General features: G+C 47.0%; 1 protein-coding gene across 2 annotated transcripts in view; it reads right to left on the bottom strand.

Annotated features, from left to right (window-relative positions):
• NAV2 (neuron navigator 2) overlaps nucleotides 1-26,531 on the bottom strand; it is a 383,478-nt gene that overhangs the window by 161,887 nt on the left and 195,060 nt on the right. For both annotated transcript variants that reach the window (XM_040638895.1, XM_040638894.1), the window contains exon 7: nucleotides 1,966-3,067. In XM_040638895.1, the coding sequence (XP_040494829.1) occupies nucleotides 1,966-3,067 (1,102 nt within the window). The remainder of the gene's footprint in view (nucleotides 1-1,965; nucleotides 3,068-26,531) is intronic.

Here is a 26,531-nt window from a genome sequence, read left to right as displayed (position 1 = left end):
CAAGACTACACAGGGAATCACAAGCTAATAAGACAGAGCCCAGGCATCCCGATTCCCCTTCTGGTTCACCCGACAAGGAAAGGCACGTCGGAGGGGCCAGAAAGACATATCGTACGGGATGAACGTGAACATAAAAATGCAGCTTGACAGCTAGCATGACATTTTCTCGTTCCTCGTGTTTGTCAGACATTTGCTCTTTTGTTAAGAGTTTTCTTCTCGCAGAAAAGCTTGCAATTTTAAAGAGGTTAAATGTTTTACAACCTTTCCAATGATTACAGAAAAAAAGAAAGAGGGAGTGAAACTGATGATGACCAAAGACCATCCTGTACTTTAATTTAGAAAATGCACGAATCTGTGAGCAGGGGCTTGAATATGCATGACCTCAAGACTATTAATGTTATTGGAATGATAAAAATTTCGTGGGGAGCAATTCAGTTGCCTCCATGGTTCAGAGAACAACTGTATTCAAAGCCCTGCGTGGAGAGGAGCGCTGAGTCATTATCCAAGCCCCGGCACTCTTCTCCAACGGTTAGCTGAGCTGATGACTTGCTGGAATAAAGCGATGACCTTCTCCCAATTAAAAAGTCCGGGCGTGACCCTGCTGAAGGGGAGGGTGAGCCGAAGAGAAAGAAAGAGGGACGAGGAGAAGAAGCCTGGCATTCCCTCACGGGCTGGACCTGCCTGGCTTTGCTCTGAATCACTCGGGCCAGTCTTTCCAGCCGCTGTTGGTAACAAAGCCTCCCAGAGCACAACTCGGGCAGGGAGAGGGGAGAGCCAATTCTTTGGGGAACCATATAAACACAGGAAGCTGAAAGTGTGGGCATATGCACACTAGTATTTTGTATAGGAATGTGAATGTGTCTCCATACTTGTGACTATCATCGTATGTCCACGCTTGTGGGTGTACGAGTGTGTGTGTACAGTGTATAAGTGTCTTTGCTTAGGGCAGAAGCTGCACAGTACGCGTCTAGAACATGGCATTCAATCTTCGGTCCCCTTTGGCCACGCAGGTGAACATTCAGCCGTGCAGAGCGAGCAAAAGTTCTACGCATCTCAAGTACAGGGTGGAGCTGAGCACTGTGAGCAAGGCTTTGGGACTCCCTTAAAAGCAGTGCTGGGGTTGCTACCACCTGCTGGAGAGGACTCATCTGCATGTGTCAAGTACCCCCCCGGAGCCAGTGTCTTCCGTTCCACAAAGGTGTGCGGGGCCGGCTGAGCCATCAGAGGCTCTCACAGGCCCCCCGCACACAGAGCAAGCAGCCCCGGGCTCCACGTGCTCTCCCGTGGTCCCATGGATGTGCCATTAGAGACAGAGAGGGACCGGGGGACAGGACGGAGTCAGACAAGCCAACATCCACGCTTGTCTCAATATAACCTGGTTCTTCTCTTCTTCTAGAACTGGTCCCTTGCTCCCGCTCTCCTCTCAGAAGAGTCTAGCACACAGCAAGGACTGAAAAAGCACTTACCATGTGCGATGTAGTAAGAAAAAAATGCTGTGAGCATCTAGAAGTTTAAGACAAACCCCTCTGTGAGAAGAAGCCTCGGGTAGTCGGCAAGGTGACTTCTGTGTTTTTCATTTTTTGAAGTCTGTTGAGGACCCGTTAGGACTGACGCAGGGGCCTGTCGAGGGGAGTGATACCAAACCACCCGCCATGTCTGCTCATGCTACGGCTGCTTCTATAAATGTCCCCCGGGTCCCCACATGCCTGGCACACTCCTCCTCATGCTGGGGGGCAGCTCGAATTTTGCCCCCTCTCTTTAGCTTTCTCCCACCCTCCCCGCCAAGCCATGCCGGGCTAACTGTTCCCTCAAGCACACGTGCACAGCTCTACTAGGAGCAAAGCCCTTGCTTAGCGTTCATGCTCCTGGAAGGCAGGCCCGATTCCGGCCCTCAAAGACCTAGAGGCTACCAGAGAGGCTCCTTGGCCCATGGCCCAGGATGGGCGTGCAGGTGGCCGCACCTACCTGTACAGGAAAGGCGCGACGGTGGCAGTGTTGGGGTGGCTGTATTGCTGCTGGGGCTGAGGTAGCTGGACACTGACGGTATTGCTTCCTGTGGTCTGGGTGGTCCCGACGGACCCGCTGACAGTCTGGCTACTGATGCTGTGGTTCAAGGTGGTCCCTCCAGGGCCTTTTCCTTCTGAGGACGCCAGGCTGGAGGAGGAACTGGAGTGTCTGCCGTCCAGCTGGGGCTTCTGCTGGGGGAGCCCCGAGCTCGGCTTCCCACCCCGGCTCCGCTCCACCTCCTTGGCAGGGGCAGGGGCACTTGGGGATTTCCCGGGCATGCTCTTCATTCCTGGTTTTGGTATTCCACTGTGGGAAGGGGCTGTAGCCTCCTTCTTGGCACTGTTGAGCTTTCCCCCTTTGGGGATGAAGCTGGCGATCTTGGAGGACTTTTTTGGCATCTCGGTCACCACTGCCCCACTGGGGTCTTCTTTCGGCCCCTCTTTGAGGTCCGGCCTTTCTGTCACAGAGGCTCTCTTGGCGAGGTCCTTGCTCTTCTCCTTTTCCTTCTCTCGCTGTTGTTTCTCCTTTTCTTTCTCGTTGCCTTTCGGGAAACTCTTCTTGTTGGTCAGCGCCCGGCTAAAAGTTCTCTGGGCGATGCCCTTGAGTGCGATCTTGGGGCTGTTGGAAGCGGGACCTGCCGTGGACAGCGAGCGACCGGTGGCCTCCATCTCTTCGCTCTCTTCAAAGCTGGGCAGAATCTCGAGCCGCTCGCAGCTCGTGTCCCGCGACCCCGGGCCCTCGCCTGCCTTGGAAGCCCCCTTGCTGTTGAAAAGCTTGAGCTTTTCCAGCATAGACTTCTGATTGTTGGGGGCCGGCTTCATGGCTTCAGGGGCGGGCCTGGGGGCCTCGGGCACGGGCTGCTTGACCGAGAGCATGGACGATGTGGCGCTGTGCTTCACGCTGACCGACTTACTGCGCCAGGGCTTGGAGGCAGCGCCGGGCTGCGGGATGGCCGACGAGGCGCTGCTGTTAGCAGGGCTGGAGCTGCTGCCGCTCTCCAAAGGAGCTGGTGCATTTTCGCTCATTCCGGGGTGGGAGGAGGCTGGGCTCGCCAATGGCTCTGCAGAGATGGGGAAGAGAAGGAAACCCGAATTATGCCCACGGACCTGCACTGAGGGTGAGGGAGGGTGGGCCATGGTTCCACAGCCCATCACTCTCGACCCAAATGCCAGGTGGCGCCACGACCTGCCCAGTGCATTACCTGTGGTTTGATTTTAAATCCTACCTGCCAGCTGCTCTCCATCACACACCGTTCACATTCGTCGGCATATTCCGGTATATGCTGTGCAAAGGCACGCCGATCTTACCACCAACATGTGCAAAGCACAATTAAGCAAACGTTTATGGAAACACAAACCAGCAAAAACCTGTATCACTACTATGGTGTGTAGNGAAGACGTAGGAAATGTCGACTGTTTTGAATTATTCAACCCACAACCCAAGTTCCCAGTTACGCGAAATAATGGGGAATTAGCCAACTTTAAGAAAATGTAAGAGGGACATTAAAACAAGATAAAAGAAAAAGAAAGAAAGAAAGAAAGAAAGAAAGAAAGAAAGAAAGAAAGACCAAGCATAATCTTTACAGAAGAATAATTGCCCGAGGAAGTTGCTAGGTCCTATCAAAGCATATGCGTTTTTCCTATGCTGATACTCTGAAAGCAGTATAGACATGATTCAGGCGAGGCTCAAAAAAGATTTTTTAGCTTCAGAGTATCAACCACATGGCTTCACCGTAGGCATGAAAACACACAGGTTATCGGAAAGTCAAGGCTTCCCCCTTGGCGCTTGGGGAGTGTTTCCCCAGCCAGACTCTTTTCTCAGAAAAGCCTCAAGATACTTCCAAACTGAGAATCAGAGTGGTTCTGAGAAGGGGGGGTTCCACACTGGAGTTCGGCTCGCCACCAAGGGGGCCCATATCCCAGAAAGGAGGACGGCGAAGCCCTCCTCCGGGAGTGCTTGGAACCACGTCGCTCTGTCGCCCACATTAGGGCAGCTGTCAGAGAGAAAGTGGCAGGGAAGGCATGTCACAACTGAGCCCAGCACCGCGCCACCCGCACCCCACACCTGCCCGCGGCACGGGACAGACAGGACGTGGCCCTTGAGCCCCCAAAGGGCACGTCCGCGTCTGCAGAGTCACCATGACATGACTTACCTAGCAGCAGCCACTTTCTCCCGCAACGGTTCCCCAGGAAAAATTCTCCAACCGGAGAGGCTGCCCTTCCGAATGTCACAAGTGTTTTCAGTTAAACTGCTCATGTTTCTAATTAACTTTTGTCATCCGCAACTGCTCCAGTGCCCAGAAGCCTGGCGGGATTAACGGCTGCTTCTTCTGTCTTTTTTTTTTTTTTTTTTTTTTTAATACCTATGTTCCACTGCCTTCTAGCAACAGAGTAAACCGTGTATAGAGCGGCTTTTTATGATTTAAAAGTCAACGGCCGCCAAAGCCGAGCGCAGGCAGCCCCTGTGTGGGACATGAGCACCGAGCCCGGAGAACTCCCAGCAGAGGAGCCGCTTCCCTCCACTCACTCCCAGCTGCTCCGGGAAGCCACAGCTCCAGGGTGATCAAAAGCAGACCTCCCAATGTTTTAAAACACATACATCTTCCTGACTTACTGGGGATTTGGGTTTGGAGCGGGGGCTGCTGCACAGTCCTCCCTAACAAAACTCACGGGGCGTTGTTGGATCTTTTCCTGGGGAGAGCTGGAGACTGGCTTGGAAACAGGCTCACGAACCCACCCACACAGCCGGCCTTTCCGAGGGTCTCCACAGGCCGGACGCTGCTTACGGACGGCCTCCCGGTATCAGGAGGTACAGTGCTAGGCACACCGTGAAGACGGGCTCACTGCCCCCTTTTCATGAGTCAGGAAATGGAGGCTCAAGGGACGGCTAACGACTGACCCGAAACCACATAGCTAGACGTGGGCATAGGTGGAACTTGAACCCAGGACTCCCGACACAGTGCTCTCGGGACTGAATCATCACAGCTACCTCGTTGGATGGGGGATATATTTAAACAAGAGCCATTTGAGAGGGCTTCCGAGGCATCAACTTTTCTGTTGCTTGGGTATGTTCATGACATCCTTGGTGGGGCGCAAGCAGGCCCAGCTACTAGAAAGGAGGCAGCCTATACGTAAAGGCTGGCTCTCCAGAGGAAATACTAGTGACCTCCAATCCCGAGTTCCACTTCTCTTAGGACAACTGTCTTTCCCTTTACCTGGGCTCAGATCTAGGGCAGAAGTATTCACTCACTTGTTCATTCAATATCTTCACTCATGCCAATATTCACTCATTCAATGCGTATGTAAGACATTGTTCTCAGTAGCTGGGATACACCAATGCGAAAAAACAAGGCCCTTGCCTTCGTGGAGATTACATTCCAGCAGAGGAACAAATGGTAATTAACACAGTTAATGAATTTTATCATTTGTTACAAAATAAGTACTAAAGAAAAGGGGGTCTTTGGGGGCAGGTTGTAACAATGGACATTGTTATAAGAACTACATCACAGTCAGAGGTGCACCCCGCTTTCCTAAAGAAGTCTTGGGCACATTCCACTGAGCATAAGTACAAGGGTCAGTATGACTTCTCTGCTCCTACACGTTCCTTGGAACTTCTATAAAGCCTACTTGAAATGGTTTTGACAAATGCCCCTACCTAGCACATCTGTGTATTTCTAACACTAACATACACAGCTAGAATTTCACCAATGACTAACTGGCTCACGACTGATCCAGAGTTACACAGACACCTGGCTCGGGTACAGACCAAGCTGAGGCTGTGCCTCCTTCAGACGCAAGGTGCCAGGAGGGGGAAAGGGCTCGCATGATGTAGGCATGACGTCTACTCACGCTGTCACTCCTTGGGCTATGCCAAAAAGGCTCCCAGAAACTCCTACTTGTCTTTTAAACCCCTGTTCAAATGCCTTCTCCGTCACAGTGAGACCCTAAAGCTGAATGAATCACTTGGTTTACATCACACGGCATTTTTCCCTGCTCCCCGGGACATTGTTCATACCTTTCCACACACGGATTTTAGAGGGCCACCTACTTACGCTAGGCACTGGGGATCCAGGAGAATAAAATACAGCTCCTGCCCTCTAGGAACTCACTGTCTAAAGAGGCAACAGGCCTCAAAGAAAGCAGAGAACAATGTAAGGACTGCAGAGGGCTGTACAAAGTACCGTGAGCCTTAAGGGTTGGGATCCATTAATTCTCCCCATCTGGGAAAGCTTCACAGAGCCAATGACCTTTGAGTTGCCACGCCACGTTTCTGCTATAGGTTGGCTGGCTATCCACTGGTCCCCCCTCCCTGACTCATCTTTGTGCCCTATAGCCTGCCAGAGCATAGGAAACTCTGGTGGCCTTTGAACTGTAGGGTGGTAGTTTTGGCTTTCGCAATTCACATGTAAGGCAACAGGGACACAGACTTCTGATTAGTCATTAGAGTTTTATTAAAACTCTTCAGCCTCAACTCTGGCAAAAACAAAAAACAAAATCAGGACTCAGAGCTTCAGAATTTCTACTTGGCATTTAGCCTGGGCTCCCCTGGTTATGGAATTGTGGGGACATTTCAGGGCTATTTGTCATAGCTGGAAAAGGTAGAGATGATCTGAATTTGGTTTCCAGAACAGGAGTTTCCTGAGTAGGGTAACAGGTCACCAGAGCACCTGAGGATAAGACCATGTATACTTTGCACTTATGTCATGGCTAGAAATCCCCTAATAGTTAAGGGGCTCCAGGTCATGAGTGGTCTTGCCATGTTCCTGTCATTCTGAATGTATCATACCAGTGACCTTGGCTGAAGTGGCTATTTGGGGTTTGTTCCTTTTTCTTTGGAAAGCAGCCATTTCTATTGCCAGGATTTTGTGATGCCTGGCATGAGACTGTCCTCACCATGCTTCTGAGATAGTGAAATAAATATGAAAGAGATGTGGGTAGGTGAGCCAAGCCTTAAGCCTTGTCACCAGCCAATGGTGTGACCCTACATATGTCATTTTGCCCCTCTGGGCCTCGGCTGCCTCATTTGTAAGAAAGAGGATAAGCTTCTCTAGAGCCTTTTCAGCTCCACTTCCATTCAAAGCTCAGTGGGTCTCCCAGAGGCCCTGTGAGGCTGAGGCCAGAGAATGCAGCCCCCCGCCCCAAGGTCTGTTGTTACTCTGGGCTGTGACATACAGGTGTTTCTTTACCTTCAAGCATTCCGCCTCCATGGTTCTCTTAAGATGTTTAGTACTAAACGTCAGAGAAAACTGGCTGGGTCAAAGAGAGCCTTGTATGAGGAGCTTGTGAACTCAGAAATGCTGGTATTCTATGAAAACAAGCCTGGAGGAGGGAAGGTGGGGAGAGTTCTTTAAAATTAAGAGCACTTCTCTCCCTAATAAGGAACAGCTCTAGTTTCTGTTCTCATGTATACAAGCCTTTGTTACAGCAAAGGAATCTAAGAGGGAGAAAAGAGAAAAGCATAAAAGAATGTTCTGAACATTAGTATTTCTCCAGCAATGGTATGTGGGCCACCGAAGTAGGTGAGACTGCTTTCAATGGCACATGGGTGAATATTTTTAAACAATTTTTTATTTAAATGCAATTTAATTAACATACACTGTATTATTAGCTTCAGAGGTGAATGAGTATTTTTATATTTTTAAAGTCAGATATTTATTTTATTGCAATATTAGAAGAGATAACTAGCACATATATAAATTAACAGTTTCATGGATAGTAGACGGCGATTTAAAATTTGAGTCAGTTTAAGGAAAATATAGAACAAACAAAAAGAGTTCACAGATTTGGCAAAACTCATTCAAGTCTGTGAACGACTGACGTTGGGGAGACACTTTTCCATTAAATCAAATACTTATTTTCTATATAAAATATGCAATAAATATTTTATTAATACCTACTTATATTAAATCTATTCTTTTGGAAAATGTCACCAACAAAATGGAAATCAAACCAGAAGGCCCAAATAAGGACTAGGTTCAAAACTAATCTGAAATGGCTCCTTTTTAGAACTTTATTTATTTGCGTGTATTTGTTTAGCATGGCATTTTGCTGAGAATGGCTAGCATGCGAACATGACCAGGCCTTGTTTAGCCAAAGATAATTTTAAAAATAATGGCTTTAACAAGTTTTGACTACTAAATAGTAAGAATGACACATTACGTCACACCCAATAAACATCCAAATATCCACATGCAAAACTGGAAACTATCAAGGCATAGTCTTATTATTATGCAATAAACGCTAATACATTCTACTCTAATTCATTTCTTAACCGCCTGAACAGATTTTATACCCTGGAGGGGATTGCGCCCTGCAGCCTGAACGTCTCAGTTCTGAAAGACCAGCTTCCAAGGTTCACCCACCACCAACTGACAAACCACCACAAGAAGGAAAAGTCTCATTTGAAACACTGCAGACAGGATGTCTTTGAAGAAGAGAAAAGGCTTTTTTTTTTTTTTTTTAAAGGGTTTAGGGAGAACATTAATCCTCCTGTGGGGAGGGGAAAAGTTTGGTTTTTCTGGCAACCAGCCTTAACCTTCCCTGACAGTAACCAAAATACTTTCTAAATGAAAATACTGTCTAAGGCAGATAAATAAGCATTTTCTTCCTCTCTCCCTCCGAGAGGGCCAACACTGGTCCCCAGTCCCTTCTGTCCCCAGCCTCCCAGTTAGGGAGACGTTGGTGGTCTGGTCCCGATGCCAGCAGGGGCACCGGGAAACTGTCTCGGCTCCTATCCCAGCTCCTATCACCCCCACTGCGATTTTGAACCTGCCCTGGGGAAGTTTCCCGCCTAAATCCTCTTAGTACTCTTCAGGAAAAGACCTGATAATTGGGTCTGGGAAAATGTTTGCAATTTCCTATAATTTGTCAAGGTGTCAATCTTGAGCATTCAAATTTGTTAGACTAATTGAAACCAGTTTTTTTTTTCTTTTTTTTTGAAAGTGCATGGACTCTAGCCACACAGGCTAGAGACTGTTTTCAGAGTTGCTCAGGTCAATTTCTCTACAACTCTGTTAGTCACCAGACCACAGAGGGGCCCAGGAACCTCACTCAATCCACTAAGTGGTTCTGAAGGATTCCTTGAACCTGGAGGGCGAGGATTAGATCAAGGTCTAATATTAAGGGCATGGGCTTAAATACAGTTTTCTGTTCAATCCTTCTTGCAGAGGATCATTCCAGATACAGAAGGGGGGGGGGCACATGAGAACCACCAAGGAAAGTGGGCAGGAAAAGGCCAGGGCATAGAGTAAGAGGAAGCCGGTTTTGGGATCCATACCCTAGGAACACTCTTGTGTCTACAATTTCATAGGCTCCGAGAACATCCAAGTTAGAATAAGGATGACAAGCTACATGAGCAAATATTTTTAAAAAGTTGCTTTGTTAATGCAATCCCTATCAAAAGCCCAATGATGATTTTTGCAGAAATAGAATAATCCATCCAAAAATTCATACAGAATCTTAAAGGACTTTGAACAGCCAAAACAATCGTAACAAAAGAACAAAGTTAGAGGTCTCATACTTCCTGATTTCAAAACTTACTACAAAGCTAGAGTAATCAAATCACTATGGTGCTGGCATAAGGACAGACATCTAGACCAATGGATTATACTGGAGAGCCCAAAAATAAACCTTCATATATATGGTTAAACGATTTTCACTACTATCCAGTAAAGTCAGGATAGCCTTTTCAACAAATGGTGCTGGGAAAACAACATCTGCATGCAAAAAAAAAAAAAAAAAAGTTGGATTCTTACCTGACACCACATAAAAAATTAACTCAAAATGGACCAAAGACCTAAATGTAAGAGCTAAAATTATAAAACGCTTAGAAGAAACCTTGGCGCAAAATCTTCACGACACTGGATCTGGCAATGATCTCTTGGATGTGACACCAAAAGCACAGGTTAAAAAAAAAAAAAAAAGAGAAGTCAGAGAAAATAGATTTCATCAAAATGGAAAACTTTAGTGCATCAAAGGACACTGTTGGGGTGCCTGGGTGGCTCAGTCAGTTAAGCATCTGACTCTGGATCTCAGCTCAGGTCTTGATCTCAGGGTCTTGAATTCAAGCCCCATGTTGGGCTCCATGTTGGGCTTGGAGGTTACTTAAACAAAACAAAACTAATTATTGGGGCACCTGGGTGACACAGTCAGTCGAGTGTCCAACTCTTGGTTTCAGCTCAGGTCATGATCTCAGGTTGTGGGATTGAGCCCCATGTCAGGCTCCACACTCAGCATGGAGTCTGCTTAAGATTCTCTCCTTGTCCCTCTGCCCTTCCCCCCACTCACACGCCCTCTCTCTAAAATAAATAAAATCTTTTAAAAAAAGACACTATTAACAGTAAGAAGGAAATCTACAGAATGGGGGAAATACTTGCACATCATCTATCTGACATGGGATTGATAGCCAGAATATATCAAGCACTCCTATAACTTAAAAACACCACTACAACAATCTGATGGAAAAGTGGGCAAATGGACATTTCTCCAAAGATGTACAAATGGGCAGTAGACACATGGAAAGATGTTCAGTATCACTAATCATTAGTAATGCAAGTCAAAACTACAATAAGATACCACTTCATGCCTATTACGATAGCTATTATTAAAAGCAACAAGAACAAAAAACAGAAAATGAGTCTTTGTACGACACGGAGAAATTAGAACCCTTGAGCACTACTGTGGGGATGGAAGAAGGTACAGCCATTGTGGAAGACAAAATGGCAGTTCCTCAAAAAAATCAAACGTAAAATATGACCCAGCAATTCCACTTCTAGGCATATACCCAAAAGAAGTGAAAGCAGGGACTTGAACAGATATTGGTACACCTATGTTCACGGTGGCATTATTCACAGTGACCCAAGTGTCCATCAGTGGAAAAACAATGGATATTGTTTGGATAAATAAATGGATAAACTAAAAATGGTATATCCATATAATGCAATATTACTCCATTATTTGGAGTGACACATGCTATGACACAGATGAACCTTGAAGACATTATGCCAAGTGAAACAAGCCAGTCACGAAAGGACAAGTATTGTAGGATTACACTTATAAGAGGTCCCTAGAGTGGTCAAATCCATCAAGAGAGAAAGTAGAAGGATGGCTGCCGGGAGCTGAGGGGAGGAGGGAATAATGAGTCCTTGGTTTCAGTTGGGGAAGACGGAAAGTTCTGGAGATGGTGGTAATGGTTGCACGACAGTGTGAGTGTACTTAATGTCATAGCACTGCACATTTTAAAAATGGTTAAAATGGCAAATATCATACTAGGTATATCTAACCACAATGAAAAAAGTTAGATTGTATTTGGGGGGGACACAGAATTCTGACCACTGTGGCCTAGACCTTATTCCTAATTCTCAGCATGGGACACACTAAAGCTCAAGAAATGTTTGCTAAATTAAAGAAAAAGGGTCTCTGTTAATCTGATGGTTAACGAGTCACATGAGATTATACAGTTCAAATATTACTTTATTAGTGTTATTTTAGCGGGAAGAAACCATTTCTGCTTCAAAGGAATAGCGATCCTTTTTTAACAGACTCTAGTTGGCAAGCAAATTACACCACTTGACTTCTTCCTCCTTTCACTGGCCTCACCAACCCTCTGGTCAAGCTCTTTGCTCTGACAGTCATGCCTCGCCGCCCTCCTCGCCTCCCACCATACCCACACTTAGCTCTCAGTTTACCCTCCATACCTTCCATTCCAGGAAACCTCCAGAATCCTTGAAGAGCCCTAAGACTGTTGAGGCTTCTCTGGGGTCCCTGGCACTTGTCGGCCTGCACTGTGGTGAGCAGCGAGCTGCACTCAGCTTACTTACAGAATGGCTGATGCGCTAATAGGTGCCCAGACACGGCTGGTGGAAAAACCAACAGATGAATAGAAACTATCACCCACGCTCAATCCCTCCACATGGCTCAAAATTAAAATCACGTGTGCCTGGCTTTAGCACCTAGGCTAACGATGTCAGTCGTTCCCTTTAAAGCTAAGTGAACCGAAAAGACTAGAAACTTCGGTGAGGCTTTTCGTGTTTTTTTCTTCTACGTGTGGTGGAAATTTTGCTGTAACAGGTCACCGAAAAGGTCATGTCCCCATAGTCCAGTGTCCTGTAAGGGTGTGGCCAGGAAGAAACGTGCAGAATGCCAAAGAGCCTTATCCCGCCAGACAGCAGCCAGCTCTTTTCCGCGTGAGCCACGGGGTTCCCGGTCTTCCTCAGTGACTTTTTCACCCCAGAGGAAGGGGAAGAAGGGGCCCTCCACAGCTGGAGCGGTTACCGTTTCTTTTTAAATAAATGACAAGGTAATTCTTTTCCTTCAGTGGCTTACTTTGGATAAAACGGAGTGACACGATGGGTAATGAGATCATCGGTTTCTCTCCTGGTCGTGAAAAAATAACAGAGTACCGTTGTCTCTCTCCTGGTAGCAGATGAAAATAACCAAGTACCATTTTCCTACACAGCAGTCCCTACATCGTCTCCAGTTTTATAAGGTATGTTTTCTAATCACGCTTAATGCCGTCATGAGGTGGTAAAGCTAGAGCAAGGTTAGCTTACTGGAAATATTAGTATACAGTTGCGCTTATGTCCGACCTTGTAGTAAGGTCTTAAAAAGAGAATTCTTAAGACCTCTCTCTCCTTCCCCCATACACTTGATACATCAAAAGGTGTCCTATACATATTGTTAAAATCCTCCCCACTCAGCTGGATAAGGAGACAAATCATTTGCTGACACTTGCAGGAAGATGCTTTTAAAAATAAGAAGGGTTCCTTTTCTTCATCTTTCATTCCTTGAAGGCACATCACCTTCACAACACCCCCTTCCCCTCTCCTGAACTACTTGTTCGAAATCCCAAGCGATAGGTTTCGGGAGAAAGCTTTTGTTTTAATTGGTCAAGCCATTTCTCTATCTTGTACCATATATGGCTATAAGAAAGCACAAAACTGGACGTAGAAAACTTTCTCCCTTGTTTCATGAGTGTATGAAATTTCACAGAGAGATTATAAATAGTTTACAAGGGGCAAGTCTTATTCTTGCAAGAGGTCACTGTCCACAGCCAACAGCTCTTTGGCAGAGCACAATGGTTGTATGCTATTGTAAATATCTCCTTCTGAGATAGAGCTGGTTAGGGAATTCTGCAGGCTTTCTCCCCTACGATACCAGCCCGATCTTCCTGCTTTCTCTTGGGGCAAAAGATGGATACTTCAAAATAGCAGCCTCCAAACCAGCGTTAAACCAGAATGCTTTCCAATGAACAATATAAACAGGCATTAATAGAGAGAAGCGGTTCCAGGGTCAGGTAAATTTTGAGAACAGAAGGCTAAACGGTGGTCAGTTTCCTTGCCTTGCAGGACTTCTAAGGGCCTTTACTAAGCTTACTCGCAATGAGAATATCCGAAATGATAATGGAAGAGTACGATTCCTAAAACTGTTTCTGCCATTAACTGATTTTATGGGATAGTTTAAGGTAATAGCTTATCATGGTATGCATTTCGGTAAACACTGTCTTAATGGAGGGGGCAGAAAATGGGCACCTCGCTTAAATCAGATAAGACAGCTGTCCAACAGGTAACAGTCACTAACCAAAAAAGGTCTACGAGGGAGAAGGGAGAAGATGTACCCCCTTTTCCCCTGTGAAGTTATATTCTAGTAGACTGCAGAACACTTCCATGCTATGCACTCTGAGTGTGAAGTACCCTTAACATGTGTCTTCTCTCTTTTATGTCAGTAAGAGCAGTCTCAGGCTCTGCACTAAAGCCAAAAAGACCACACGGCAACAGGAAGAAGGAATAAGGGCTGCACAGTGGCATGCCTAAAAAGATTTCTATCAACAATCAGGCTCACCGTGACGCTATCCCGGGACATGGCAGCCATGAAAACGGCTGTGATCTTCGCCTGTATTAATACAAGAATGACATTCAGAACAAGGGAGGCGAGGATCTTGCCCTGTGGCGCCCAGCTCAGACCAGAGCTAGAATGGTGAAATCTTCAGAATTTGGGACCTGGGAAGAGATCCACTACTTTAAGTCACTCATTTCCCAGAAGGGGAACAGAGCTCTGGGCCAGTAATGACTTCTCCAAGGTCTCGCAGTCAGTGAACGGCACAGCCGTGATCACTCAGGGCTCCGAAGCTGGTTAAGTAGAGTAGCTTTGCCGCCCCTCCGCCCAAACCTGGCCATTTGGAATCCCTGGGGATGGACCCGAGCAGCTGGAGCTTTAAGGAGCTGCTTGGGTCACTATCATCCACATGAACTTGGAAAACCAGGTGCTGCAGAGCGTGACCCTTGGGGCAACACACTGAGAAGGTGCAGCGTTCCCAGGATAAGGGGCAGAATCTGAGGAGCACGGTAAGCCACCTTCAACAAGGAGTAGCTGACAATGACTGAGACACTCAGCTTGGACAAGAGAGGGCTTGGAAGAAGGCAAAAGTGATAGAATTCTTATTCCCAAGGTGGCTGACTTTTCCCTTTGATTTTTCTGCCCGCTGACCCTGAACAGCTGCAAAAAGGGTTAAAGCTACACCTGCCAGGGCAGGCCCCCGACTCAGGTCTGCTCTGAACGAGAGTATGTGGTCTGTGAAAGGCCTAGGACCCTGTTTAGCACGAGGGTGCAGGGCCCCAAAGGTGCACCGAGCCGAGCAGCCTAGGAGCCAGCGGGGGGCAGATGCTGATAGGAACTGTGGAAAGGGGGAGCCGAGCCAACCTGCTTTTATATGTTCTCTGCTCGACTTCTACCAGAGCGGCTCTCTTGACATGTATGACTCTATTTGACGAAAGCTTTCCATGGGAAAAAACCCTCTAACAATATTAATAATCATATATTAGTAACAGCCAACATTTACGGAGCTTACGCTTTGCCCAGACGCTGTGCCAGAAAGTGTTTTTATTATACCTTCTTTTTTTATTTGCAGGATAAATCCAGTGAGGTAGGTAATAATGATTCCATCTCACCAATGAAGAAACGGAGGTGCCGGGCTTTGGTAGGTGACCTGCGATCGAACACGTTATTTACCTGGAGGTCCACGGAGGTCAGCGGCACGCCTAGTGACGTGCACCCCCCCCCCCCAAGAAGAGACGATAAACTGACTCTCAACCTACACGCTCCTTTCTTGGTATAAGAGTATTTTTCCCAAGTCTTCTGCCAACCGCTTGCAGAGACCCTGCGGCAAAGTTCTCTGACCTATCGCTTCTTCCCTGAGGAAAAGAGCATTTTTCCCTCCAGGGAAGTTCTTTTTAAAACTGGGAACGTCCAAGAACTGAGCAATAATTTGAGTATGGTTTTTGTTCTTCGAAACTTAGCATGCTAGCAAAATGTAATCTTTCTGCTGTTATTTTTTCTGCCAATCAAAATCCGAAGCCAACCAAAGAACTGGCTTATTGTATTTCTCCGGGGGAATCAATGCAGAAACAGAGAGCTGAATTGGACTATTATTCACCATCTATGATTGTATTATGCCAAATGTGCAGGAACAGAAGGAAAAAAGCAGCCATTTATCCTGATTCTGCCAAGTATGCAGACACTTGGTATCAGATAGATCAAATAATTTCAGGGCTTCACGGATATCACTGATCCACACAGACTTCTGAGCCTTTTCGCCTGACGGTTGTCTTCTTAATGAAAAGACAGAGTTTTTCTTCTGAAACAAATGAAATACGTGGAGGTAGAAAATGCCCCCAGAGACTGCTCACTGGCTTTACTCACCCAAATCAGGAAGCAATTTCCTCCAGGTGTCTGTTCTGTTTTATACAACAGCCCTGGCTGTGACAAGCTGGGGGTAGATTAAATTTTTGTAACTAGAGCGCTCATGCAGATGGATCCTAGGAACCCTTCTGTAAGGTTAAGACATTGCTTAAAAGATAATCCTGATGAGGCGGAAAAGAACGCCAAGGCAGCTCTGTGCTCGCGGTCCCACCTTTAGGATTCTGCAACCACAGAACTTTGCGGATGGGTTCAAGTCCAGCTTCAGAGCCTGGTAACCTGGAGTTAGTTACTTAGTCTACCTGAGCTTCAGTTGGTACTGTAAGTACAAATAAACCAGCACCAGTAACTACCGTTTGCTGAATGCCAACCATGCACCAGGTACCACACTAAGCACTTCAAATAATTCCATTTAATAAATCTACTTAATGATTTCATTAGTTCACACACAATCATCTTAGGAAGTGGATGTGCCACAGCTCAGAGATGTTATTATGGCTAGGAAATGGCAGAGCGAGAATTTAAACACTGAAGTCCGTGCCCTTAATCCACAGACTAAATGAAAATGGTAACCAAAGCTTGCTCTCTTCGCCACGAGGAGGAAAGGAACAGACAGAAGAGCACGCTGCCAAAAGCTCTGCAGACAGACGCATCTTCTTCCCTCTGCTCATACGGGCCCTTCTCAGAGTGAGGGAGAGCTGGGCCAAATATGGGTGCAATCGTCATCTTCCATAGGCCAAGCGGGACCGGGGACACCCCAAAAGCCCCATCTGACCTGGTTCTATAGAGGCAGAGAGAACTGCCCTTCTGAAGCTCTGTGCCTTTTAAAGCTCCCACCTGTAGGTCCCCACGGCCACACCCAGGCTGACTGCGGACTATGGGCAAGCTTGCCCTTGTCCCTCTCCAAGCCAGGGCCAGGTGCAAGGCAGGCTGTGGCCCGGGGGCCTCGTCCACCTCACCAGGCTTGCTGGGAGAGGCAGCTCAGAGAACACACAGCTCTCACTGTCTGGTGAGATGACTCAGACACTCCTGGCAACATCTGCTCTGTTTCTGTTAGACTCAAAGGGCTCTTCACATGAATGACGGTGAAAAGGGATTCAAGGAGCTTCTCACCCGACTGCCGGGCTATGAGATATAATGTGGAAACCAGGCCGCTCCCTGACCGGCTTGGAGGTTTTAATGCACACTTACACATGCCAAAGCTTATTAAATGTTGTTCCAGGGGATCTTTGTCATCTTGAATAATGAATTCTGGAGGTACAGGAACCAGGGCTATGATGGGGGCTCCAAGTTATTTGGCGATGTTTCTCCTTGGAATCCCCAAACCACCACAACAGTTAGCCTTTGCTCCTCCATCTGTCCTACCCCATCCCTTCCCTCCAGCAGTTTTGACACTTCTGTTCCAGGTACCTTTCCAGGTGCCAGGGATACAGCTAGCAAGGAACATAAGGGGTTCTCCATGCCTTCAAGAAGTTCTAAGTCTTGCGGGGGAGACCCACCATGAAGCCGAAGTAACAACAAAGTATGAAACTGTTGGGATAAGGGAATGTTCATGGAACAGTGGATAACAAAGGGGGTTACCTAACCCAGTGGAGGAGCAAGGGGGAATCAAGAAAGTCATTCAAGACAGTATTACCACACCTGCACAGAGTTTTGAGCCCTTGGTTCTTTACAAAGTATTAAAAGGAAATAAAGTGTCTGGGCACCCAAACCTAGTGATAAAAATCAAGCTTACAAGGACACGATATACAGATTCTCCGCTTGATCGGGGTAATATCTGGTCAGCCAAATACATTCGCAATACTAATCATAACCAGGGATTCCGGGGGCATATCCATTGCAACCAGGCATAATGAAAAATGGGACATCTAACTCAATCAGAATGTTATTCTTCCCTGCTCACCCAGCACGCACGCACTCTTTATTCAGTGCACGTACTGAATCTATTTCCACAGTGAGGGATCCCGCACAAGTCACCTCCTAGTCTGGGCTGGAAAAAACAGACATGCACACTTGCCTCTCTCATTCTTTTCCAAATTTTGCTGACAAGCCCAAAGCAAAGCTGATGTTTTCAAATAATATCAATCGGAGCCCTGATCTAGTCACTTCCAGCTGTCAATCTTCAACGCCAAGGGCTGAATCTGCTCTATCAAGAGGCACATATCGCAGTAACGAGAAAGTAAGTGAATGACAGAGACCCACATGCGATCTTATATTCCCAAGTTGGGACCTAAAGGAGGAAGTGAAGGCAGGAAGAGACAACCAGCGATAGCCCCACACCGACTAGGACTGAGTGGGGCAGCCACGTTCTTTTCCTGAATCTTTGCAAATACCCCCGAGGAGGGTGGGACCAAGCCTGTTTTACAGAACTGTACACTCAGGCTCAGGGAGCTCGAGTCACTGGCCTGATACCACACATCCGGTGAACGCTAAGGTGAGATTCAAGTCAAGGTCTGTCCATCACGGAGGTTATAGCTTTCCACCTAAGCCTCGTTCTCCTTTGTAAGAATTAATAGGCCCATAGGACCAAAGCTGTTGGGGGTGGAAGGGCGTGAAACGAGAAGGGGTTAGCAGAATATTTCTGGAAGCCATTGTTTGTTAGGGTAATGAGAGCACCAGAGCTTCTATTAGGATGGGAGAGATGTCTCTGGTAGGACAATTCCTTGATCAGCCACTTGGGCCGGAAGCTGAAGCCCGGGGATCCTGTGCACCTGTCTTGCAGAACAAGGAACAAGCTGCCTGGTTACATCAAAAAGAGAGAAAGGAGGGAAAGGAACTGCGTGGGACAAGCAAGCCCGTGATACACAACATTTTCCTCCCTGTGACATCACAATAAAGAGTCACCAAAGTTACTTAAAGATAGGAAATGCTTATTGTGAGTGGATGTATCTTGGAAGCCAGCAAGGAAGTAGGCTTCTGTGTTCAGGATGCTGGGGTGGCACGGAGACAACCTTTACAGAAAGCAGCTGGGGGAAAGCAGCCTACGGGAACCTGCAGAAATCTGGAGGTGGGGTCCAGACTGTTCAGTCAGATCTCCCAAGAGCAGGAAGGTCCTTGTGAGTATCTGGCCTGGGTGGCAACAGCTCCAGGACCAGCTAGGATCTCTTAGCTACATCCATTTCTGGGGCAGCCCTGCAGCTCTTGCTCCTGGCCTTAGTTAGCTCTCCCCTGCCTCGCACAGAACCGCCGCTTCCCTAAGCTATTCCCCATGAGGGTAATGGCCCAACTCAGCCTCTTCTCATCGCCCCATCCTCTGTCTTTCATAGGTCTCACCCGTTTGTGCTCACTGCTGGCCTGGTACAGACTTAGCTCACTTTAAGTACTCTTCCTCTAGTACAGAGGTCAGCAAACTAGGGCCTGAAGGCCAAATTTGGCCCACCATCTACTTTTGTAAATAAAGTTTTATTGGAACAAAACCATGCTCACTCATTTACATATTGTCTATGGCTGCTTTCTCACTACAGTGGCAGAACTGAGTAACTGCAACAGAGACTCCATGGCCCATGGCCTGCAAAGCCCAAAATACTTACCATCTGGCCATATAAGGGAGAATTTGCTGAGCCTTGCTCCAGATTATTAATTCCTTGAGGCCAGGGGCTCTGTTTCATCTTTTTACCTCCAGTAGTACCCGATACAGGATAAATGTTGTTTGATTAAGTGGGTGAATGCTTGCATGGCAGAGAAACATCATGAAGTCAGGAGCCTAATAGAGTGGTTATTGCAAAGGCACTAATTAAAAATGCTCTAAACCACTAAAAAGGAGATATTCTAGTTAACTGTATTTTCTAGTTAAGTCGGTTAATAGCATCAAGATTTTTCCTGTTTTAATGCACATTGATTTGGGTTTTTTCCTCAAATGTAGGCTATCCCGTTTCTCTTCCTTAGTTAACTTGGGTCTAATTGAAAACCTTTTGTGATGGCGTGAGGGTGCATTTCTGAATATTAGTATCCACTACTGAAAATCACAGACACAGCTCTAGATGTTATCTGGAAATAGGATAATGTGTTAAATGCTGTAAGTTACTGCTTTTGGGCACATACACCAAACATATCAGCTTATTTCCTTATTTGCTCTTCTGATTTCAATCAATAAATATGATTAATCATTAATAAATTTTTGAGCATATACTTTAAAAGTCACTGTGCTAAGTACTTTACTTGCACTGCCTGATTTAACTCTTCGCAATACCCCTAAGAAATAAATATTGACACATCCCCGTTTTACAGATGAGAAAACTGAGGCTTGGAAAGATTAAGTAGCTTGTCCAATATCAAATGACAGGTACTCATCTGCTGGCTCTAGTGTCTGAGCTGAAAAAAAATTACTCTATAGTTCATCCACATATTCATTTATTCACCCTACCAACAAATATTTATCTTAAGTCTCTGTATTCCAAGTTCTGTGATGGAAGTAGAGGGGAGAGTCAGGCTCAGTCCCCAACCTCAAGGAGCCCATCTGCTAGTCAAGGACTGGCAAGATGGCCGCGGAGTGTGACGAGGACAACCAGAGAAGAAAAGCAAGTTGCTATGGGCCCTTGAAGAAGGGGTTTCAACTCAGTCTCAGGAATCAGGAAAGGCTTTCTGGAGGAAACAAAGTCAAACACGAAACAAAAGATGAATCAGAAATGCAGTGGGAAGGAGGACGAATGAGGAGCTTGGAGGGCATTTCCAACAGAGGGCAGCACTGACAGACTGCATCTGAGAGAGAAGGGGCCCCTGCACAGAACGGCTCCTAGCCTGCCCTCCGGAGGGAGCTACGTGGGAAAGCACGCCAGCTCACAGGGATTTCCTAGGCCACGGTGAGGGGACTACACCCTCTGAAGGGTCCAAAAAAGGAGCAGAAATGGTAACTGGGTGTCCCAAGGTCCACATTCTACAGGTAGGTTCACTTGACTCGAAGTTCTCCCTTCTCAACAAAAGTCATTTTCTTCTTTAGGAAAATCAGGTAACTTCTGCGGGGGGGTTCCACACCCCGTCCCCACATCCCCCATCACCACCCAAAACTAAGCCCTTGACAGACTCCACGAAACCTTAATGGCTGGTGGAAAGTCAACACTCAATAAATGTGCACCGAATGAATGTGTCGGATTGGCGCAGCAAAGCTGTGTATCCTCTTTGAGTTAAAATGAATTATTAACTGGAGGCAGTCAGCTACCAAGCTTTGGAGACAGAGGAATGAGAAAAAAACAATGATTTTAACAGCTGATACGAGAGGTCCTCTTAGAGCTCTGGTTAAGAAATGCCTTGGATATAGGCCACTCCAAGTATGGAAGACGAGGCTGGGCCTGGTCTGGAAGGAGATAAGAAAACAGATAAACTACTCTGGATAAGAAAGGAAGAGCGTGAGGAGAAGGTCAGCTGAACAATACAGCAGGAGGCAAGAATCTTGAAAACAAAAGGTTGCCACTGAGAAATTCCCAGTGGCAGGGAAGCCGAAGGACTCTTAGAACAGGAAGAGCCAATATTCAATTTTAAGCTGTTTGCACTGCAACACTGTAACCCCTTGATGGCCTTAAACTTTCAGGAAAAATCTATGCCCAAAGCTTTATGTCACTCTTTTGAAGAGAGAAGGAGTTGGGGCAGTTACGGTGGGTAAGAGAGGGGCACTGCACTCAGAAGGATAAGAGCCATGATTTACAAGCTCAAGCATTTCAGCACAACAGCAACAGGAAGAAAAAGTGACCAACGGTAATATAGCCTCATCCTCACCCTAACAAAACAAAATGAGCAAAACAAAACACTCCCAGACAGTTGAAAGCACACTGGGTCTTCTTCCACCTGTTAGCTGGCGATCGATTTCATCTGCCCCTAGCAGCAGGCTGGTGAAGGTCTAACAACGGATTCTCGGAAGAAACACAAGAAAAGTTCTCATGTACAGAGTTTGCTGATTTCTGTGGTGGGAATACTGCCACCACGGAAGATTTCAAACTACCAACATGGCGTCAGCAGTCTTGGGACACTCCTCACAACACTTCTAAATGGGCTCTTGCGAGCCAGGACAAGCTGGCTCAGCCTCTGCTGGCTCAGGGCGTCCACGGCTGGTATCGAGGTTAAAGACGTTCCCAAGGATTAAGTCCTCATTCTGGCTTTGACGAGAAAAAGTTTTCTTCAGAGTTACGTTAGCTTTTAGAGACGGGGCAATACCTACAGGAGAGTAAGGAAGGCAAAGGGTGAGAAAGACAGAGAAATGGGCACCATCCAGCAGGGAGCCATGGAGTGATCGATGTCCATTAGAGCTGAAAGGAAACACAGGGCGGGGAAGGGAGAAAATGGGGCGGGGGTAGCACCTGGCTGGCTTAGCGGGGAGAGTGACTCTTGACCTCAGGATCCTGAGTCGTGAGTTCAAGCCCCACGTTGGGTGTGGAGTCTACTTCAAAAGAAGAGAAACACTCAGGTCAGTTAGTGCGATGCCCCTTCTGAAAGAGGAGGACTCTGAGGCCCAGAGAGCATGATTCCTACTCAAGACCATTCTTGGGTGCCTGGGTAGTGCAGTCGTTAAGCGTCTGCCTTCGGCTCAGGGCGTGATCCCGGCGTTCCGGGATCAAGTCCCACATCGGGCTCCTTCGCTGGGAGCCTGCTTCTTCCTCTCCCACTCCCCTGCTGCGTTCCCTCTCTCGCTGGCTGTCTCTCTGTCACATAAATAAATACAATCTTTTTTTTTTTTTTTTTTTAAAAAGACCATTCTTTGAATTAGCAGCAGACCTAGAACTAGCCCAGGGGCTGCCAGCCTCCTGTCTCAACACTCCCCTCTCAGAGAAAGGCAGGCGTGAGTGCTGCTTGCACCTGGGCAGGGCACACACAGGCTTACCATTTAGAGAACTCCTGGCTCTCTCTGTATGAAGGGCAAGAGCTCTGCCAGAGATCTGGGTGAGCTTCAGAAAACCAGCCAGAGACCCAGCTGAAAGGAAGAGAAGGCCCAATCGGGGTGGGCCAGCAGCAAAGGAGTGAGCAGACCGACTTCTCCAACAATTCCCAGTGGGTGGAAGGGACATCCCTGACCGTGAAAGGGTCCCCCACTCCCACGCCGATCAGCGGGAACTAGGAGGGGCAGCAAAAAGGGAGGTCTTTGTGTTTCTTCCTAAACCTCCAGACACAAAATGTACCAGGCCATGCCTCCCTCTCATTGAGAAGATCAAATTAGGCATCTGAAATGTTTTTCAAATGATTTCTGGCCTGGTTATGTTACAGAAAACAGGGCCGGGTGATTCAAACCTGCTGTCAACACAGAGCGCAGGGAAGAAAAATGCCAGCTATCCCGCAGCTGTCCGGCCGGAGTCCTGGAGGGGCTCCTTTCGTAGCCGTGCTGATGCGCAGAAACCAGCCAACTTCCAGGGCAGGAGTTAAACCAAATAAACCTGAAGGGTATCAGTTTAGAAGGAGAGACTTAAAATAGCAGCCAGGAATGCACGGATTCCCTGGGACAACTCCGATTACATGCCCTGTCCCCGCCTTTAGTCGTAAACTGCCCTGGAAGTGTCTGTCTCAACGAGATTCTCTCTCAGTTGGCAGTAAGCGTTCAGCTCACAGAACGCAGCGTGGAGGCAAACGTGCTGGGCCAGCAAATGTCCAACAAAGGGATCCTCCCTGAAAGGGTGCGGAGGGCACCCAGAGAAATAAGTCAGAGTCCGGGTCTCCAGGAAACTTACTCAAGGGTTAGAAAGAGACATACCCCCCGGGCTATGTCCCCGAGGGTGAGGATTTCCAGGTGGACTAATGGGATGGTCCTTCGGGGAGGTGGGTGTGTGATGTGGACTCTGCAGGATGCCTTCATTCATCTAATCAATGTCTATTCTCTGCCAGGTTAGGAGGACACAAAGATCAGTCGTGACCAGTCTCGTGGAGTGGATAAGGGGTCAGGCATCCGAAAAAGTTATGTTTAAACACTTTTTCTCGGTTTCCTTTTTTTAACATTTCAGGAACCAGCAGCACGGACATTAAAGTCCAAATGTGTTTAAGTGGAATATAAACATTTGCTCAAAGTTGCGGGTGTTTGAAAGCAAAGCAGCTTTTTCGAGAGACACAGAAATGCATGAGAATCACTTGTACTTTTTCTACAAGGGAAGAGGCGAAAATGTGCTAGAGTCCAGATAAAATTTCCATCTCCACCTTTTAAATTCCAATAACATTGGCCCTAGCTCCTCTTGCTTTTTTGTTTTTTGATAGTTCATTAATTTTTATTAAATGAGGTAATGTTAAAGAATTACTACCAAACAGACATTTTGCTTAAAAATTAGAATGGAAGCACTAAAAGAAGTCACTCAGTTGAGATCTAACCTAGCAGAAGCTCAGTGATGGAATCCCTGCCCTCGATTGTTCCACCAGTTAGAACGGCCAAAGTTACCACGCATGCTCACAAAGGCAGGGCTGCCTTTTGCTAACGGACACTGAAGCTCACGCGGATTTTTAAGTGGCCCAGGACTTCATCACCACAGAGCTCTGTCAGGCTCCCTGTGTCCACAAATAAACCTGCCACTGGATCTGATGTCCCTTCCCTTTTTACCATCAGCCCAATGGGTCCGCAAAGCCCCTTGAACCTAACTCTGTTTCTCCATCCCTGCTTCAGCTCTGCCTCCAGGCTAGGATTTCTTCCTCCACATGAAAAATTGGTTTCTGCCATGATTGGCCTGTAGAGACACACTAGGTCATTACAAGGACTTGGGCGGAGGGTGCGGGTAGGAGTAGGTGGTGGGGAGGGCATAGGTAGGGGGTGGGTGGTATCCCCACACGCCCAAGCAGTTCTCCTACGCCAACTGGATGTCCTCCAATTCAACTCAATTCTGTCACTATCTACCGGGAGTTGGCATCAGATGCCACGGGTTAAGGGCTCAGTCCTGTAAGACTGCCCCCCACAAACCCCAACACTTCAGACACCAGTTGAAAGCACAAGTTAACAACTGTGCTTCTGAACAACTGGCTATAGATTGGAGGTACCCAAGACCCCTCCTTGGGTTGGACTAATTTGCTAGAGCAACTCACAGAACTCAGAGAAACTTTTTGGTTACTAGATTACCAGACTATTAGAACAGGACATTACTCAGGAAGAGCCAGATGGAACAGACACATTGGGAAAGGCAAGGGGAAGGGCATGGTGCTTCCATGACACCACTCTCCCCACATCGCCAACCTCTAAGCTATCTAAATCGTGTGCTTTGCCTTTTTATGGAGACTTCATTGCTTAGGCATGATTGATGACATCATTGGCCACTGGTGAGTGGGACTAAAAGTTCCAACCCTTCAGTCACACGGCTGGCTCCACTGCCACCAGCTCCCATCCTTGGGTGTGGTGCCAGTCACTTCATTAGCATCAAGAATGACACCTTGATCACACTCGTCGCTTAGCAAGTTCCAAGAATTTTAGGAGCTCTGTGCTGGAAATGGGGACAAAGACCAAATACATATATACTTCTTATTATAAATCACACTACTATAGGCGTCCATTGTCCAAGGCCAATTTGCAAATTGTCCAAGGGTTCTCTGAGTGACATGACTGGACAGAACACTCAACAGATTCAGGAGACTGGGTTCTAATTCCATTTCGGCTACTATTCATTCCTTCAACAAGGGTTTACTGGACATGACAGCATGCTCTCTGCCCTCACAGAACTCTGTCTAGCACCAGTTTTGTGGGGTAGAATTGAGAAAGTCATTTTGCCTCAGATGGACACATACACATACTTCACTTCCATTTCCTCGATCATGCTGTGCTCTTTCTTACCCCCTAGCCTTGGGGCATGCTCTTCTGTCTAGAACACTCTTNNNNTTCTGTGTAGTTAATTCACCACTCATCTGGCACTTGCTGGTTTGGTCATTGCTGCACTGATTTGTAAATAAGTTTTGCAAATAACTCCTGGCACAAAAAGGAGCTCAGTGTTTAGTGAATTTAGTCAAAGCTGGTTTGTATGATCATATGATGTTGTTGTTGTTGTTGTTGTTGTTTTTTAAGTGAGATATGGTAGGAACCAAACTGGTTTTTTTTTTCTTTAAAGATTTTATTTATTTATTTGAGAGAGAGTGAGCTCTAGAGAGAGCATGAGCAGGGGGGAGGGGTAGAGGGAGAAGCAGACTCCCCTCTGAGCAGGGAGCTGACACAGGACTGGATCTCAGGACCCTGGGATCATGACCTGAGCTGAAGGCAGACACTTAACCGACTGAGCCACCCAGGCGCCCCGGTCATATGATAATAGCAAAATACCAGCTTTGGAATCATGCAGATCCTCGTTCAAATCTCAACTCTGGCCTCATCAGAGGCATGATGTAAGCAACTGACTTACCTCTGAGCCTTGGTTTTGCATCTTAAAATGGAGAAGGTACTACTGACACTCCCTGGTGTGAGGGATTAAATGAGGCCAGCATGCCAAGTACCCAAAATAACTCCAGGCCCCAAAGAATACCTAATAACCAGCAGGTACCATTACCATCATTGCATTGTCACAACGTCCCTTTCCTTTCTGTTAAGTTCACAGTCCATCCCCTGACCTCCATGAAATAACTAGGCTCTAAAGTTATTTAAAAGGCAGGCATTTATGACATCTGCTTGCTGCCGCATTACAGGCTTTATGATGGCAATGAAGAGGAGGAGGGGGGGTAATAGTAACAATTACTTCCTCCAATGTCACTGATTTGTGACCCTTTGACAGGCCTTTGTTTTCAAAAGCCCCAATGAGAAGTGGGAGAAGAAACAGACCAGCTCAAGCCTGCTCCTGAAGAATGTACTTCCAGAAATTCCACAGGATCCCCATAAACCACACACCATGAAAAACTGCAAGACATTTTACAACCAGGAATCTCCACCTTGCCTCCTGGGAATCTGCTAGCTGAGGGTATGGAAAGCCA

Source organism: Ursus maritimus, unplaced genomic scaffold (assembly GCF_017311325.1).
Source record: "Ursus maritimus isolate PB19 unplaced genomic scaffold, ASM1731132v1 scaffold_23, whole genome shotgun sequence".
In the NCBI taxonomy this organism is placed as follows: domain Eukaryota; kingdom Metazoa; phylum Chordata; class Mammalia; order Carnivora; family Ursidae; genus Ursus; species Ursus maritimus.
Note: the sequence above shows the minus strand (reverse complement) of the source record. Positions and strands in the feature narration are given on the sequence as shown.